Here is an 18,521-nt window from a genome sequence, read left to right as displayed (position 1 = left end):
TGGGGATACAGTCTGAAATGTCCACATTGAGGTACTAAAACTAGAATGCTCCCGCTGCATAAGTTGCACCCTCACGGTTTTTGCTGGGGTAGTCCTTGGTATGGGACCGTTTCACCAGGCTGCGGCAATGGGGCTAGCCTTAGCAGTCAGCTTGGCACACATCTGCCTGATCCTCCGCTGGTCACTTGCATTGCTTAGTCTGACCAGTTCTTCTGAAGGGAAGATTCCCAGTTCTTGGAGAACTTGCTCAAAGCTAGTGTGGCCCCTGTTGAACCACAACCCTGCGAGGGCAGTGGCAGTCTCCACTACAGTGAACTGCAGGTTGTACGATAGCGTCCTGTGCCAGATGCGCAGTGCTGCTTCCGTCTCCATGGCATGGGATGAGCAGTCGACATTTTTTTCACACACAAGAGGCATGAAAGGCTTGCCACACTTCCTCCTCTTGCTCATCAAGCTTTTGGTGGCGGCTAGTACAAGCAGTTTGACAGCACCTCAAAATCCAGGCAGAGACCAGTGTCAAGAGAAATGGCAGTGCCAACACTGTTGTGGCTCGTGTCTTTGCTTCTGCCAAGTTTCATCAAAAATCACACTGAGGTCAGTCTGACCAGCTTGCAACGCAGTTACTTGCCTTGCTTCAGCAAGATTGCCAGAGACGCCTTTTGTGGCCGCAACATGAACTTTCTTGGCAGTGTTGTAGAACGTCTTTTGATGCTGTGGTTTTGGTAGACCAAGAATGGCACAAAACCTGCACAGCTGATCGTGTCCGATGCTAACCGCGCATGCAGCGAGTACCGCTTTCACATTGACGGCGAAACTATCACGGGGACTTCCCCTGCAGAGTTCCGGTTTGCGGCCTCCGCGACCGACGGCGGCAGCGCGCTGCGACGAGTAAACAGAAGAAATCACTCCCGCAGCCACTCCCGCAGGGCACTTCTCGTTTTTGCACTTCAGTTCCAGTACCGATGCGAGGCCCTTCTGCTTGTTCGCAACCTCAACTACGACGAGTTCGCACTTCCCGCACGTCGCGCACACGGTGCCACTCACGGTCAGTCAGAGCGCCGACTTCACAGATAACTGCACCGCTCCCGTGGCTGGCTGTCTCCTCACCTTGGAAGGCTGCCGACTTCTTCTCCGATGCGCTTATAAAGCCGATATCTTCGCTGATAAAATCAGCCCCGCCTGGTAGAGCCGCGCTTGCAACGCTTGAAGGCCCGGCGCCGTTAGGCCTCACGGTGCCGGTCGTGCCGGCATTGGCCGTGGTCGTCACAATGCTTCGCCGCTTGCGCTTTCCTTTGAACCGGCATGAAGTACGCTGCTTCCGGCGACAAAAGTCACGCTTCTCCTCACCGTTCACGATTAAAAACACACGATAAGGAAATAGAAAAGATAGCGCGAAGTAGCGAACGGAACGATGCGGGCGATGGCGGCTCACAAGCGGCAAGAGCCAATGGCGGTCCCGCTTTCGCGTCACGTGATTTAAATGCCCAGTGGGAGCTCGCAAAACAAGCGGGAAGAAACATTTTTTTTTATTTTTTTTACGCGGAGATACGAAGCTGGCGAGCGGCTCGATCGAGAGAAGAAGGCTTGATCTACCTCTCTCAAGTGACCGAAATGGCGGCGAGCCACGCTGCCGTGCGGAATAAATTCTCAAACCTGGCCGAAATTTGGCTTGATTGCGCGATTTCTTGGGTCACCGCGTGTCATTCAGACACATTTTTCACTAAGTTCTCGTTCGTACTTCGTTTTCATTTTTTTACCCATGAAAGAAGGATAGTCAAAGATGCTAATGCAAGGGAGCACAAAAAATCAATATATTTCGAAAAAATCGCGTTTTTTCGACCCGCGTGTCCCCTTAAAAGGCAAGAAAGTCATGGTTAAGTAGTGCACTTACTTTCGCTTTCACCATCTTCCATTGACGTCACATCGGTCTATTAAGAGTTTGCATTCTTACGTCAGAGATCAGAGACACCATCATCTTTCATGACCAAATTCTTGGCAACGTCACATGGTTGTCTCGGCCACAAGTTGGTATGTTGAAATTTCTGGTGCCGCGTTTCAATGCACAAGTATGTACGGGCATTGAAATGTTTTACCTGCAGTGGTTGCGCTGTGATTGTTTCCCTAGCATGCGAGATCGATTCCCGGCCGCGGCAGCCACATTTCGACCGGTGAGACATGTAAGACACACCTGTACATAGACATAGGTGCAGAGCTCCGGGTTGTCCGAATTAATCGCTTCCCCGCTATGGCATTGCTTGTGATCGTATCTCTGGTATGTTATACCCAAGAATATAAGATATTGATGCATTACATGAAACGCCATTGAAATTGCATCACAGTGACTATCAGACCTAGCAGAACACGTTTTTAAAACACTGCATAGAACTAACATCGAGAGGCACATGGAAATAAACTCGCAGCATTCTTTTTCATGCTCTTCTGTACACATCATGTCGGAAATATTAGGGGGGCAGGCTGGTCTTAGAGCTATTATTTTTATTTACCAACCAATTTTGATGAAACTGCACATTATTATGGAGTGTTACAAGGTGATTCCAATTCTGCAATTAGATTTTTCGCAAGTTGAATATATTTTTTAGATAATTAATGATTAATTTCTATTATTTTGGGTCGCAATTACAAAATAACCACGCCATACAGAACGGCGATTACCTTGTGGCTAGGCAGACAAACGGCTAAAGAATACAACATTGGGAGGACTTTTTAGATTTAGCTATTTTTGGTCGTTTTACAACACACTGAACTTCACACTCCTCCTGCGGTCTGTCAGAAATGGCTCGCAGGTGGTGTCAATTGAGCACAATAATAATGTTCCAAGGCCTCTGTTTGAAAAATTTGTTTCCTACATTGTATTCACCACGTGATGCAGGGGAGGCGCGCTCTTCATGGCGACAGTTTGAAAGCGCTCAGGACAGCTGGCTGGCGCCGCCGGAGATGTTTAGGCTTACTACGGTGGCGGATATTTGTTTTTCGGCCCCAAAGACCCATCTGCCCCCTTTTAACGGCTGGGCCCATGAATTGCAGCCCGAGCCCGGCCCATGGCCGCGGCATTAGGCCCGGGCCCGGCCCGGGCCCGTGCAGTGCTCCACCACGAGATACGACCGCCATGATGCCCTGTGCCCGAAAACTTGGCTGAAACATCGTGTTTTGCACTTCAAGGTGGTTATAGTTTCGGTTTTATCAAGGCTATGAATGGCCGCAGGCACTAGGCGCCTTCTCTGCCTTCAGTTTGGATTTATTTGCGTCGCATTGGCACAGTTTCTTTGCCGGTGCTGCCACTGCGCCGCAAGCTCTGGAAAATGACCGAGAATGAGTGAAAGGTATTTGTGTCGCATCCCAAGCAGATCAAAAATAGAAAATACCGTATGTACTCGCGTAATCCTCGCACTGCTAATGTGAGCCACCAAAACTTGGATTTTTTGGTTCCTCGCATAATCCTCGCACCCCCAACTTTGCAGCGGCGAAAGTGGCCTGCTTGCGAAACCCGCATGGTGCAGGCGCTCTCCAACGCGTGCCCTCCCCCACTGCCTCTCCGTTCAGTGGAGAGCGCTGTGTATCCAAGGCCATCCAGGCGCCCTAACAACCTGCATGGCTACTCCCTAACAGGCGCCCTAACACGCTACTCACACTGTCCTTGAGCCGGTTTCGCGCATGTTTCGCGTGCGCGCAACTATACAGTGTTCGCGCAGCCCGCTGACGTGTCGTTGTGTCGCCGTCGTGGTCCCGTCGTTGAGCGGCAGCAGTCAGTGAGTCACTCGTTTCAGTGGTGGATAGCTCGCTGCCATTTTGAGAACTTTTTGATCTCTTTGTGTTGTGCTTGGTGCCGCTTCGCCATGGGGAAGAATGCCAGCTACACTGCCGCTTTCAAATTGAAAGCGAAAGAGTACGCGATCGAACATGGCAACCATGCCGCAGGCAGGCACTTCGGCGTCACCGACTTCAATGTGTGTTACTGGAGTAGGGCATGCACATACGACGACGAGATAGGGCACGCGCCAGAAAGCAAAGGCGGCAATTTCATGATTGCTGATCGACGGGAGACTGTTTACGTTGTAAATAATAAAATAAAAAGAAATAGCTGCTGTTGGCAACACTGAGCTTACATATAAAAAAAAGACCGCTATATTTAGCGGGACTGGCAGGAGGCAAATTGGCAACACTGTGCACCGGATTTTTTTTGCCCGCATAATTCTCGCACCCCTAACTTTGCATTGACTTTTCCGAAAAAAAAAGTGCGAGGATTATGCGAGTAAATACGGTATTCGCATAAAAGGCTGTAGTTTGTTAAAGGTGCGCTTCAATTTAGTTGACCACTTTTGATGAGTGCAGCAACATGTATTGAACCAACTGGGTCATGGGCGCTTTGCCCTCTCAGGTTATAATTAGGTTCACTTTTGTTGCGAGGTAATTACTAATTTTTGCCTGTTTTGCCTGTGGACTTTGGGGTTAGTTTTGCTTAGTGTTCTGATGGAGGTGAAAAGCAAAATCGTCGCTGCGTACGAGATTTCAGTGCACGTTAAAGATCCTCAGGTGGTCAAAATTAATTCCGAGCCCTCCACTACGGCGCGCCTCATCGCCTGCGTTGTGTCGGTGTGTTAAAACCTACATTCAATCAATCAATCAGTTTGGTACACTTTTGTAATGTAGTCTATAGAGTGCGTTTGGCGACTCCTGCAACTGCGTGATGGGTGAAGACAAGACTATGTTCTGCTTTGCACGCCCTGAAACCGCTGTTCGATGGAAAAATGCAAGCAAACCCCTTATTTTACGGATTGCTGCCGTGAGTGCACTTAACAGTGCCGTTTACTGAACACAAAGCGGGGCCTTTTATCTGATCCCTTTAGACTATGCACCATCCTTCGAATGGTGATAATGCGGTGCACTTGCTTAGGCTGAACTCCGCATATTGTGAATTTCCAGATACAGTATGAGAACTGCATTCTTGGTTCGGAGTACGTTCTAGTGCATGGTAGAACGCCTGATGTAGTAGATAAATGGTTGGCAGGGGGCTGGCACAGTTCTTTGTGCCAGCCCCCTTCAAAACGACCTTTGTGGCTGCTCCAAGCCTGCTGCAGAAGGCAATTTTGCCTGCTGCTCCCAGGGGCGCTCCCAAACCCATGCTCCCTGTTCCACCCCTGCTGTGTGATGGCAGCAAAACACTGGTGCATTCGCTCTTCGTGGCATTGTAACCGGTCGCCTGCCTTTGTCGCTTCATGTGTGAGTGCATTATGTTGTGCCGGGCTCTGGTCCTCCTCATAAGGCACCGTGGCCTAAGGCTGTGGAAGGGGCTTGGGAACGAAGATTTCCAGGCCATCGTCTGTGAGAACTTGGTGTGAATGTCCCCGCTCTTACTCCAGCACACTGACTTGGCCTTGGCATCGCATCGAAGTGGTGAAACCAGCGTGACAGGCAGGACACAAAAAGGAGAGACACGCACCTACTAACCACTTCTTTTTGTGTCTAGGGCTTGCCTTGCTTAAGCCACTGCTTAAGCAAAGCCACTGCCCTGAAGGAATAAAACGCACGGCTGTTAGCGCGAGTGACTGTCTTTCCTGTTTTGTGTCCCGTCCATTGCACTGTTCTCGTCGCTTCGACCACGTACCAACCGGCCAAGTTGGAACTCTTTTGGCTGGCGCGTTTACTGGAAGGCGGTCGCGACGCCCCGCAGTGGAGAAGACCACAGAGGGAAGGCCTGTCCATGCTTTGTGCAACAGGTGGACGCTCCGTCCTATCCCGGTGGCCTGCCGAACTTGCGCCAGCCGCCGCCGTCACTGGTGCCATCATTCCGGGATGAGCCGAGCGGCGGCGGCTTCCAGAAGAGTGCCGTGGACACCTACTCCAGCAATGCGGGGGGAGGAGCCAGCCGCCCATTCGGCCTGGGCAGCTCGGTGAGTCCGCCGCCATTGTTGTCCTTAGAGGGGCCGTGCAGACAAAATACAAGTTTGTTTTACTCGAAAGATTTCATGTTTTATTATAGCGCCCCCAGGGCTTTTCCGGCAGCAAACGATGCCGTATTCACTGAGGAATTATTCAATTTCGGTAAAAATTTTGATTCTCCCGCAAAATTGTGCGTTTTTATGACGTCTGCCATGAAGTCGTGAGGGCACGCGAAATTCCAGTGCGTCATTAGGCTCTGCAGCCTTGCTTAGCATCAGTCCTCTCAGATGGCGCAGCCATAGTCAGCCACGGACTGTTTTCTGCCGTTGCTTTATTTTTGACTGTATTTGCACCTGGCGTGTTTTTGTTACAGTAGAAAGTAATCATGGGGTGTGCTCGACAAACGGTCACGCAAGATGATGTCGCTTACGCCAATCGGCTAGTGTCATGTAAAACAACTCCAAAGCGGCGGTCTGCTGGGCATCTAAAACAACCATAGCTCGCCCAGTACCAACAGCTGTTGCATTGGTACTTCTATGTTTACATGTTCGTACTGCTATAAAAAGAATGTGGCCAACATTTAAAGCACTAATAGCTCGTTCGGCAAGCTTATAAGCCCTGTTTGATTTGCGTTTGCTTTTGCTGGCTTGAGCCAATCGCAGAGCTAGTGGGTCGCATGGCCATTCCCTTTTTTTCCTAATTATGCAGCTTATTTGATCGAAACGTGCGTTAAATGTGGTGTCAGTATGACTCTACTGAGGCCATGTTTTTGAATTAACCAAATTTGTGTTTTGTCTGCATGGGCACTTTAAGCAAGGGGCAACTGAGGGCTTGCTGCAGCAGCAGCACCCATTCATGAACAGCACGCGTGCGGCACACTCCTGATTGACGGAGTGTTCCACACGCAACCACTCGACTGCCCAGTTTCTGAACTTTTGCACCTGTCTCTTTTGTTGTGAAGGGAGTGAGACCGCGCCCGAGGGGACCATTTGGAGCGGCGCGTTAACTCTTTCCGTACCGGGGGACAGGGGCCATGTTTTGTAAGTTCCAGTGGGGGCTTTTTGGGGCAAAAGCTGTCGAGTGCAAATATATTTAAAGCACAAAAAAAGCAACGCTCAGTAAATTTGCATTTTAACATTGTAATCGTTGAAAACAGTTGTTCAGTGGGGAGGAGGAGGAGGAGGGAAAACTTTATTTGGTCCTGCAAATAGTGATAAATGAACCACTAAGCGGGCCGGCCCGCTTAGTGGTTCAGTGGGGATGCAAAATATAAATTGTTAAATACAAAATTTTTGCAATTGCGTGTTACACAATATTGTTAAAAACGTTATATCCCTAAAGAAAATTCTTTTTAAATAGTTTCAGAATATACAAAAATTGTGTACATCCACTAGCAATACCCTGAGTAAACACTTCTAAAAGTTGAAAAGACATAAGATATTTACATTTGTTAGCAAGATACCGTATTTACACGATTGTAGGTCGACCCCCCCCCCCCCCCCTTTTTTTTTTTTTTTTCAAATTTGGCTACCCAGTGTTGGGGGGTCGACTTAGAATCGAAATCAAACCGTGTACAGCTAGTAACGGCAAGGGAAACGAAAAATCAGGTGCACTACAAGGTGGGGAGAGCCTTGCACCCTCGTTTCCTTGGTTACGGTCGAAGCGTAGCATATTAATTTACCGTTGCATACATTCTGGCGTCAACAAAGGTGATTCCGACTTTGAAAGTTCGCGTTTGCGATCTGTGCCCCCTTTGCGACTAACCTCTCACCATTGCGTTCGGAAATGTACTGAACAACGTGATATGACTGTGGCTACGTTAGCGCTGCGCATTGAATCACGGAAATCGCTAATACCTATTTTGTTTATTAGGGACGAACAAAACGCTTCTTGAATGCGAGTAATGTACTCGCGAGTAATAGGAAATCGCGAGCGGCCACTTCTGTCAGCCACGTTTGTTTTGATATCGCGGGGCAGTGGCCGCTGCCGGTAACTTCGATTGTTGTGGTCTCGTAGCGAATGTGTTCACTAGATTGGAAGTAAAGTTTCCTGCTCAACCCACAGCGCATGGTTATTACTGCGCGCACCAAGAGCATACAGCTCTTGGTGCGCGCAGTACCGAGAGAGGAAGAGCTCCTCTCTCGGCACTCGTTTACAGCAGCGTTCAAACGGGCTGCTTTCTGTGCTCGCAATTCTCCCTCCCCCCCTCTCCCTCCCCCCCCCTCTCCCTCCACCCCCCCCCCCTCTCTCTCTCTCTCTTGAGAGAGATGCAATTTTGGGGGGGGTCAACCTACATTCGAGTCGACTTACAATCGTGTAAATATGCTGTAGAGTAATAATGCCAGTCTTCATGAGAGTACTTTCCTAGAAAGGAAATTTTCCCTTGTAGCTAGCCATGGCATTGTGGAAAGCAATTCCGCGGGTGAAGCACAAGGGGACATTGCAGTTGCCACGAGGGTCAATCGGAGGGTCCAAGATGTTCAGCATGTGCAAGAGGGCCTGGAAACATCTTTTTCGCATACTTTTCAGTGATGCAAGCGCAGAAAACAAGTTTGAGCCACTCCAGCTCGGATAAATTCGGGGCACCTCTACGAATGCCTTGGAGAGAAGGACAATTAATTTCAGCATCCCCACTGGTGGAACTTCTTTTCATGGGCTTCACAGCGTGAAAACGGACCAGGGACCAATGAGAAGGGGAACTACAAACAAGCGCTTGTTTTAGTCCGTCGTCTTATTTGTCCCCGGTCCGTGTTCGTGCTGTGAAGCTCATGGATTACCAACGAGCTGGCACCCTCACACTCTGAGGTTCTCTCCATGATTCGTCAGCTTAGCTGTAGGTCAGTTCTTTTTAACATCATGGTCGACGCACACTGGTTATTGTTAGGGCAAATCCTCTGGTAGCGCATCTTTGCCTCGGCAGAACTCCACTTCTTCGTCAGCTAGTGCGGTGGCCGTCTCCACTCGTGGATTTGGAAGGGATGGCTTCGCAGAGTCATAGTCATCGTCGTCGTCGATGATGACGAAGATGGCGACGAAGGTGAAGCTCCTTATACGGTGTGAGCTCACGCGCAAGCCTGGACGACGCCAGGCAATTGCCGCGAGGCGCGCACTCACATGCGTGTGGTATTTTGTTTGTTAATTTTTTTCTAAAGCCACCGCGCAAATGTCGTGCCCGGTGCCTTGCGCTGGGAATGCCAGGCGATCCCCCCGAGGCACGCGCTCACGTGCGCTCAGAGTTTTCTGTCCGTGCCGGACGGATTTGTCAGCCTAAACCACTCGGCTGTTAAAAGAGACACGCACGGCAGTGAACGACAAAGTTGCGAGCGATCGCGCCACGGCCATGCATGCCATGTGCTGTGGCTGCGGGCCGTGTGCAGCGAGAGGAAGGCGGGCGTGGCTTCGTGGGTGCATCCGACGCAAGCGTGCCGTCCAGCTTGGTGTGCGTTGCTGGAGGGTGCGTGGTGGGGGTTTTGAAGGGCTAAATACAGTGGCCGACCACTTTTTTGGGCTCCGAAAATTTGGACTTGCCTGATATTCCGGACTTTCCCGAGGAACCACCAGTTGTCCCATAGGGGTCATTTATATGAACAACGGATATTTTGGACAAAATGAAGCCAAAAGTTTGATTTTTGGAACAAAATTTTCTGCGACAGAACTCCGTGGTTCTGTCGCAGAAAATTTTGTGATTCCAGGACGACGCCATTTTTAATCCCAATCACCTGGCTAGCTTTGGATTGGATTGGCTTCACTCTGGCTTGGGTAACCAACTTTGATCTTTTGCAACAGTTCGAGAGGTTGCTACAGTGGGCAGCAACGTAGTGTTGTGCCTGCAGCTAACAGACGACGACATCGAGCGCAAAGTCACTGTGCTGCCGCAAAGTGAGTCTGGCTCCATCAAAAACACTTCCGACCGCCCTCAACCGTCAATGCAACGCATTGCCAATGCTTTGGCTTTGTTGTCCAATGTTTACGAAGAAAACATGATGCTTGCAGAGATGCAATCATGCATCCTTACACAAAGGAGGAATTTAATGCAAGAAACTAAAGTTCGTTTTTGCGACTCGCAAATTTTTTGGATTGCTCTTTTATTCTGGCTATTTTTTGTTCCCCTCCAGGTGCGAAAAATCGGTTGGCTACTGTACAGCTGTCGCGTTGCGCACCGCCTCACATCTGTGTTGCGCACTGTTGGGAAATTGGCTCAACATTTAACTTCCCAACGAAATTTGTATGTTTTATCCCATAATGGACAAATTTCACCTCGTTAAAACAGGGTTTTAAATACGGCGGATCTATGGGGACTTTCTCCGGGAATTACGATTTGCTCGTTATATCCATTATTTTGTTGCAACCCGTGTTGTCATTATTACCAGGGTTAACTGTAAAATAGTCTTGCAAGTAGCAAAAAGGGGCCTTGTTTCACCCAAGCTTTTCCCTGCTTTTTCCCTGCAAAAGGGATACGGGCAGCTAGCATTTTACCGTGCAGTGTGCCCCTTTCTACAGGAAAAGCGATGGCTACTCCCTAACAGCCTCTCGTTGAACATTTTTTATTTATTTTTCTCAGGTTTGGGAACTTGAACATGACGAGAGCCATCCTAGCGCTATAAGAAATTAAGTTCTTCAAGCCATAAACAGCTTGTCTTGTGAAGGAAGCTTTTGTGCTTTTCCTCTTTTATTATTTTCTGTTTGCGAAAGTTTTCGCAGGTCACATAGGAAGGGCATACATTCTCAAGACGCTGTGCAGTTAAGTTTTAGCTCTGCATGATAGTTCGTTATAGGTGCGTCAGCTCACATCTACCTATATTTTACCTGCTGCAGCATAGTAAAATGCAACAATTTATTTTGAAAGGGTAATAAAAACTATTGTTTCTTTGTCTTTTGTATCTTTGAATTACTGCACACATATTTGATGTTTGATTCAGTATTCAAAGGCACGTTTTTGCCTTATTGGTAACTTGAACGAAGTTACAAAATCTGCAGTTCGAATCTGCACTAAAGTCACCCCTCGTCCTATATAGCGGTCATTGGGAGAATGTGTATTGTTGTCTGGCAACAATGTGCAAGCGTAGTCCGTTGCCATCGCCCTTTGTGTCGGACTGCTCTCTCTCACAATCAAGCCTTTATTTACTTTTCTCTTTTCTCTAGTTTTACGTCTTTTACTCGTCTTGTGTGCGTGCGTGCATTTCTGTGGGTGTCTGCTCCGAGATGAGCGGCGGAAGTCGACGCCAGTTTACCGCTGCGCTTAGGCTGAAGCATAGCCTCCTGTATAACCGACTGTGCCTGCTCTGTCGCCCCGAAACCCATTGCAGCAGCCCGTTCACTGCGGGGGTGCCAAGTTCCTATGTTTTATGTTCCAAGTTCCTTTGTCAATGGCCATGCCGATTCGAACTGCGGTTTCAGGTGGAGGTGAACTGAAACGCACCTTGGCGTCGTCTGCTACGCGAAGGTGTCTTTTAGCTACAAAAGTTCACAAAACGGCAAGCTTGGACTTCGTGAGCCAATATTAAAGACTGAAGCTTTATGCGTGGCGTCGTAGAACTACTAAACTGCGTTCAGTGTACTGTTTCCACCTGCACGCTCGCCCTTTTGGCCTTGCTACGGGAGTTTCCCAACTAAATGTATACATGTCCTCATGGTTGTCATTGCGATAAGAGACCGTTAACTTTATATAATTATGCTTGATTCAGTGTTCAGTGGTAATTGAGTCATACGAATTAAATTTTGCTTAAGGAAGTCCAAACCGTTGAGCTCCCGCTTTTTACTTGTGAGTCCATTCAGTCTCGTTCTGCCGCTAATATCTAACAATGGTCCCCGAAAGGGTACGCACCCACTCACCTCCCCCCTTTATTTCTCCGCTGCCGCTGCTCCACGAAATGGTGCCACCGCGCATGTAGTAGATATATTGACGACACGGTAATCGGCAATGCCGGGCTGCTCAAAAAGAATGACGACTATGAGCTCAAGGCTCATAGTCGTTGAGCTCATGAAGTCGTTGAGCTCATGAGAAATGAATCCGTTTCTCCGATCATTTGAGAAACGACTGCCAAGTGCACTCCTCTATATATGCACGCCCCTCCGAACCATCTGTTGGGTGTGCACTCCCCAATGGCTGACTCCTCTCCTCTCCTTGAGCCCCCTCCCCCTCTCCCCACTACGCTACGCTGCACGTGTGCTTGGCACTTGCTCTCCCCCCCCCCCACTTAGCTATGCCCTCTGCACATTGGTGCACCCACATTACCGTGCCTTGTCCCATGAAAGCCTCAACCAAGAACAGCAGCCCTGCTGCTAAAGGAAAAAGCCTCCCCACTGACCTGTTAACAACAGTCTCGCAGATTTCACCCTGGCTGTGAAAGTGCAAGGTTACATATGTGTCTGCATGCGTGCCTTACGCTGCATACTTTTTGTATATTTTGTATAATTAGTATATTTGTGTCTGTTATTGGTCTCTGTTTCTTATCTTTTATTCCTCTTTTTTCTTTTAGGCACATTTCGTGTGTGAAAACGTGTTCTTACCCCCCTACTGTAATGCCCTCTGGGTGAAGTGTAGTGCTATATATAGATAAATAAATAAATGTAAACTTTGAAGCCAAGGTGTTCCACACAAGAAGTTCAGGTGTTCGGGGGACGCTTGACCCATCTTCGCTCTGTCCCCTCTCCCCCTCCTTTCTTTTCCTGCGTGCAGGCGGGGCAGACGGCAAGCAGCCTCTACGGATTGTCTGGTAGCAGCAGCAGCAGCGCTTACAGCTCTTCCAGCAGGGGTGGCAGCGATGCCTCACGCATCAACGAGTACCGCCGCAGCAGCCTGGGCCCCACGGCTCCGGTCACGACCGACTACGGTCGCTCCCCCCCCTCGTCGTCCTCCTACGGCTACCGCCGCCACGACTCCGGCAGCTCCAAGCGCTACTGAGCAGTCCTCATCGTTGGCCCGGGGCCACCTATTTTACCATTCCCCTCTCACACCATTGTACGCAAAGCCTGCTGAATAAACGACCACTGTGTGCAATCACCAGCACTTTGTGAGTGCATTTTATCGTGCATCGCTCATTACGTACTGCCCAGCAGTCGACCCTGCCTTTCTGCCTGTACGGGAGATTAATGTGCGTTGGGTCAGCTTTGGCCTGGGGAAAACTTGCTGCACCTGCTCACGGGGTTGTCGTGCCAGGGCAAATGTGGGAAAGTTGGAAGGCTGACGTCCACCAGTGCACAATGAAAAAACGCCAGAGAGACACCTAGCATTAGGATCATGATGCAGCGGAGGATCTGAATCGGAGAGCGGCAGAGGTTTGCCCCGGGTGGCTGCAACACTGGCCCCCCCCACCCCTCCTTCCCAGTAAGTTTCCCCCCAATCTATCTTTCAACTGCTGCTTATTTGGCCTAAATTTTTGTGGAACTTGGCGAAATTTCAGCGACTATAAACTGGATTACATATGTACGTCAAATGGAAGTATAGGTTGATTCTTTAACTTGAGGTGAAAAAAAAAGATTCGCCAGGCCCACAATATGAGGTGAGCGGTGGCCTTCTAAAAATTTTTCTGACTAAATTCTAACCCTTTATTTCCGTTTGTACTGTGTTTGTACTGTGCGTTGACAAGGACTGGCCACAAGAAGCCTCTGCATGTTTAGCTAATATTTTTCTGAAGCGAAGTGGTACTTATTCTTTGGGAGCGTTTTGACGCATCTTTAGTTGTGCTGATTCATATCCAAGATAAAAACAAATTAGCAGTCACCCAATCCTCTGTACTGTGGGACTACCAATTTATATTTTTTTACGCTGGACACGCATCAAATAAAAAACAAGCACGAGTGTTGACAGAAGTTGAATTTATTGTACGTCTGTGATTTAAATAGAACATTTCATCGGATGAAAAAACTAATTTTTGTTGAGCATCAGAGTTTGCTGTTGCGCTCCAGTTTGGGAGTGTTACGACTGCTATTAAAATTTTACTACAGCATCAAGAGTAGCGGCTTGACTACATAATGCAAAACAGGAACAGGAGGAAAGACAGAAGAAAACCCCCACTTCAAAAATGGTTTCTTGAGGGAACAGCCAAAAATATATACCCATGCAAGCAAAACATGGGCAGTTTGCGTGATATGACACTTTTTACTTTTTTGACATCGTTCTTTTTTAACTTTTTTAGTACTAATTGCATGTGCAGTTGTGTTGACAAAGTGTTGCCAACCTGCCCAACATTACACTATCAGCAGTGAATCAAAATGTCCAGTAGGCGATCAGCATCCTGTTTTGTTTGTGTTGCACACATGTAGACACGCTAGTGTGCTGTAGTTGAGCTATGAAGTGCAGTTTTAGAAGACAAGCAAGTCACAGGCAAAGACCGCAGCACGCCAAGCTACGCAACCTGCGCACAGCCATGAGGGGCCATGGGTTTGTCATGGTTTAGACAGCAACAGAGCCTCAACACGCCTTCACCACAACCACTCCTGTCACTCAGGCAGAGGAGGGGGGGTGCCTTTATTCGTGGATCAGTGGAGCATCCTGCCGATAGAATCTACTCGCCAAATGGTGCACTAGAACTGCGGCCTTAGTACTCCTTACAGATGCTATAAGCCAACCATCTCGAGTGTGCGCATGTGCTGTATTGATACCGCAGCTAAAGACGGTTGGTGAATCGGCAGTGCGCTTCTCTTGGCAGCTGTTGTTATCACTGGCCAGTCCCCGTGAGTGTGGGTGTTTGAGTATTGCTGGCAGGCATGTTGCAGTCGCAGTAAAGTGTGAATCGGTTAATTGGCCGTGGGAGTGGTAGGCCTTATTTTGCCTTGACACTGAGCATAACAACATGCCAAACAACATCAGACTCATTATATACAGACTGGGTACGAGTAGGTGATGTTAATTATTTTAATTTAATTATTTCATTAATTAATTTAACCTCCAGTGCCCAACGTCGGGCCATTGCATTCTCAGAACGTGGATGTGAGACCACCACATGACCGGGTTTGTATCCACACGACAGGCTGCAGCCAGCACATACAAGCAAGCAAGCATAGCAGTGAATGTGTTACCGCATTTGTGATCACACGATATGTGATAGCCAATGGGGATAGGCCGGCCATAGGGGATAGGCCGGCCATAGCGGCATTTGTAGCCAATGAAATTTTTGGTACCATTTCAGCCATGCCAACAATGTCAACACATGATTTTTGCAGAATGGGCTGTGTATAAGAAATGTCACCGTAAAAGTGGGCGAAACATGTAATCTTTTTATCAAGCAGCAATGCCTTTTCATAATGTGGTGTACGAAGGGAAATGTAAACCAGTCGGTTTTATAAGATGGTTTTATATAAAAACTTGGCAGGTTTAATGCATGAATAAAGATTTTTGACATTACTTTGGCCTGCTGTGTGTCTGCATGCAACTCTGCGGCCAAGCAATGAAACTTCCTTATATAGAAGCAGAATAAATTTGGTTTTACTCAGTTCGATGCACTGTAAATGTCTTATTGCTCCCATGCCTCTGCAGGCAGCCTTCCGATGCCAAGAGGCGGGTCGGTGCAGGCAGCAGAATCAAAATGGTCTTAGTGATGCTTTTGGGATTCGGGAATAAGAGCGGTGTGCCGTAATCACGCACTTTATCCACCATTTCAGCTTTTTATTCACGGTGAAATATATACGGACCAAAATGTATAAAAAGTACTGTTGCACCGCTGTTGGCTTGCGTGCAAGGCTGGACAACTCGTGAAGTTCCTTCATGAGCAGATTTTTGTGCAGTGTCAATTTTTGTTTCGAGAAAGCCTGGAGCTCCGTCTATACTCGTTAACTCGTATTGGCGAACATAACAAGGAACAAAACTCGCCCCCACACCTATCCTTAGCTTCATTTGGCATTGTCTGGGACGGGAGCCGCTTTACTGCAGTGCGCTGCAGCAACTAATATCCCAATAATTCTCTTCATGGAAAGTGCTTCCGAACACGCCAGCACCTATTGGTCTACCTACCGACCAATGTCCTGTGGGTCCATGCCTCCATCACTCGGAACAGATCATTACTATTCTTCAGGAAGGCAGAGATCTCACTGGTGAATACATTGACAGTGACGACAACACCCATGCTATGGGCGCCCACATGCCCAACCCATGGGCTGAAGCTCTGACCACCAAGTGCTGTGCTAGGGGAAAACGTCCCCATGCATCCTCCTCAAGATCAGGCAACAATGTAGTCGACGAAAGTTCGTCTGGCAAGGCAGTGTCTGATAGCAACAGTCATAGCATTCAGTGACCAAGTCAAAAACATAAAAGACGTTTCGGAACCTGGACGGTTCTTTGTTCACAATGAGCTACTGTGAACATGAGCTCTTCACTGTTCACAATTGTGAACAAGTAATTCTTACGGGTTCTGAAACGTCTTGTACCTCTTTGACTTGGTCACTGATTGCATGTGACGGTTTTTTCGTCGTCAGGCAACAATACTTCATAAGCTAACTAGAGAATGATCGGCGCTAGCTCGCTAACGAAGAATGAGAGCCTTTGCACCAGACTTGGCTTGGAAAGAGGCATCTTCATGGAAGTTATGGCGGGTGTATCGTAGAATGTCTGGCAAGTAGTGCAGCAGAGTCCACTCCATTCGCAATTCTCACTCTAAAGGTACACCTTTGAAACTCGAACACGGCTCATTGAGGCTTAATTCCCTCACTCTTCACCCCACGCTAGCAGTATTCCGGTCTCAGATCTTGCTGAGGAGATTTCACGGTGACGGAGCTCCAGGCTGCCCTCCTCGAAGGCAAACCATGTTTGGTTCCGGGCCATGGTGGGCTCACCTGGCAACACCATCCAAATCTGGACACAGCTAAAGTCACGGGAAGTACAACTAGTTCAAGCTCCAGTGACTGTAAACGCGGCGACCCACTGAGTGTTTCTGGACGTTCACTGTGCACACAGCTTCAAGCTCGCTCTCGTCCATCCTATCCCAAAACCAATTAAACGAAAACCCCTCGATCCAACCTGTCCGACCATCGCCCCATTTTCTTGCTAACTCATCGAACGTCTTATCAATAACACGATGAAACACTACAGTACGTAAATTCTTGGTAATTCAAACCACAAACAATCTTAGTTCGAATTGTTTAGCGTTTAAAGTGACGAAGGTGAGGATCCAAGAACAACACTACATCGCCATTCCGAAGCAGAAGGCATGTCCACAATTTAATGCTTGCAAAAAATTAAAGCCGTTCCACTCAATGTGGAAGTGCAGTGCTACTCAAATTTCCCGCTTTCGCAGTGCTCGCGCGCCCCCTGTCTGGAACTGCGGTAGTGGGAGTTCTGTTCTTTTTGTGCTTGCTTTTCCTCCTGCACGTGCCGGTTTTGCTTGCTATCGTGAAAACCAACCCAACGAGCGTTTCTAATTAAATGAACACGGGCGCTGCCGATTCATTACGTATGTTTTGCCTCAAATGGTACTGCAGTTTTCTATGCACTAAACAACGAGGAGATGTATGACAAGCGGCAGCGGTTAACGAGTTTCGAATGCCGTTTGGCTTTCGAAGCCTCTGGGTTATGCCGCGACGACAGCCGCTCTGACGGAACATCGTGTGGCTCTACTTATGGGTCCAGCGAGCGAGCTACGACGACAAGGCGAGCCCCTGAAGTTCTCTGCAGTTAAAATGTTACTGCAGTGTGCTTCTTGCCCTGGAAGGCGACAGCCACCAATTTTGCTCGAACGAGTGAATGTGGTGGAAAGACTTCGCCTTGTTGGAAACTGGAGAGGAGACAGCCAGCATACATCTGGACATAACTTTTGCACTGGTGCTTCGTCATCGTACTCCTTGTCTTTACTGCCAGCGACATGTCTTGCGCTTCTGATCTGAGCGAATTTTAAACATGTGCAGCGGCCAGCAACAAGACCTTTTAGCAGATATAACATCGCCCAGTCAAAGTGAGGGGGGCCCGGGTGGTCCATCACGCTTATGCCGGATCACCGAGCACCATGCTGCACTTGGTGAGTGCCGGAAAGGAATTCGTGCTCCCGCCCATGATGAAATTTGGGTAGCAAGTCTGGAAATCCTTTTAGGCAAATTCAACGACCGTTAGCAAACAAGCGAATTTCCATTTCAGTGGAAGGAAGCTGAAGTCTCGTTTTGTCCTAAACTGAACAAACCACTCAATATAAGGCATTCGGCCCATCTCCCTCACGTCCTGCATAGGCAAACTCGTGGAGAGCTTCATGCTGAAAAGGCTTGAACACTTCCTCGAAGCTACCGAGCAGCTTCTGCGGAGACATCTCTCTACCCAAGACAACTTATGCGACTTAAAAGCATACTTAAAAGCACCAAGGGAAAGACAACCGACGGGGTAATAACTTCCTGCACGGCACGATCCTTGCAAACCCTATGCAAAATTTTGCGATATGCTGTCCGTAAATGGTTTTTCCAATACGTACTAATCGATATTCCTACTCGTATCACACCATCAAGTGAGACACTGATTGACCTCTGCTTGACAAATTTTGACCGAAATGATATTCGAGCGGGTCTTTTAACGAGCGATTTGAGTGATCATTTGTCTATTTTCTGTTTTGCTCCAAAAAAATTGTACAACGCTGCGAATGAAACCAGTGACAGAACAATAATACGTAAGGTAACTTGGGGCAACACGGAGCATTTTCGCCAACTCG

The 18,521-nt window shown here is 48.3% G+C and overlaps 1 protein-coding gene across 5 annotated transcripts in view; it reads left to right on the top strand.

The window, feature by feature from the left end:
• Positions 1–12,904, top strand: part of LOC144152586 (uncharacterized) — an 89,770-nt gene extending 76,866 nt beyond the window's left edge. For 4 of the 5 annotated variants that reach the window (XM_077683894.1, XM_077683892.1, XM_077683893.1 and 1 more), the window contains exons 13-14: positions 5,736–5,909; positions 12,578–12,904. In XM_077683894.1, the coding sequence (XP_077540020.1) occupies positions 5,736–5,909; positions 12,578–12,802 (399 nt within the window). In that variant the 3' untranslated portion in view covers positions 12,803–12,904. The remainder of the gene's footprint in view (positions 1–5,735; positions 5,910–12,577) is intronic. The other variant, XM_077683895.1, reaches the window with a different exon arrangement.
• The last annotated feature ends 5,617 nt before the right edge of the window (positions 12,905–18,521 follow it).

Source organism: Haemaphysalis longicornis, unplaced genomic scaffold (assembly GCF_048455015.1).
Source record: "Haemaphysalis longicornis isolate Haplotype H1 unplaced genomic scaffold, Haemaphysalis longicornis Haplotype H1 scaffold_9, whole genome shotgun sequence".
In the NCBI taxonomy this organism is placed as follows: domain Eukaryota; kingdom Metazoa; phylum Arthropoda; class Arachnida; order Ixodida; family Ixodidae; genus Haemaphysalis; species Haemaphysalis longicornis.
This window is presented reverse-complemented; position numbering and strand designations above follow the sequence as displayed.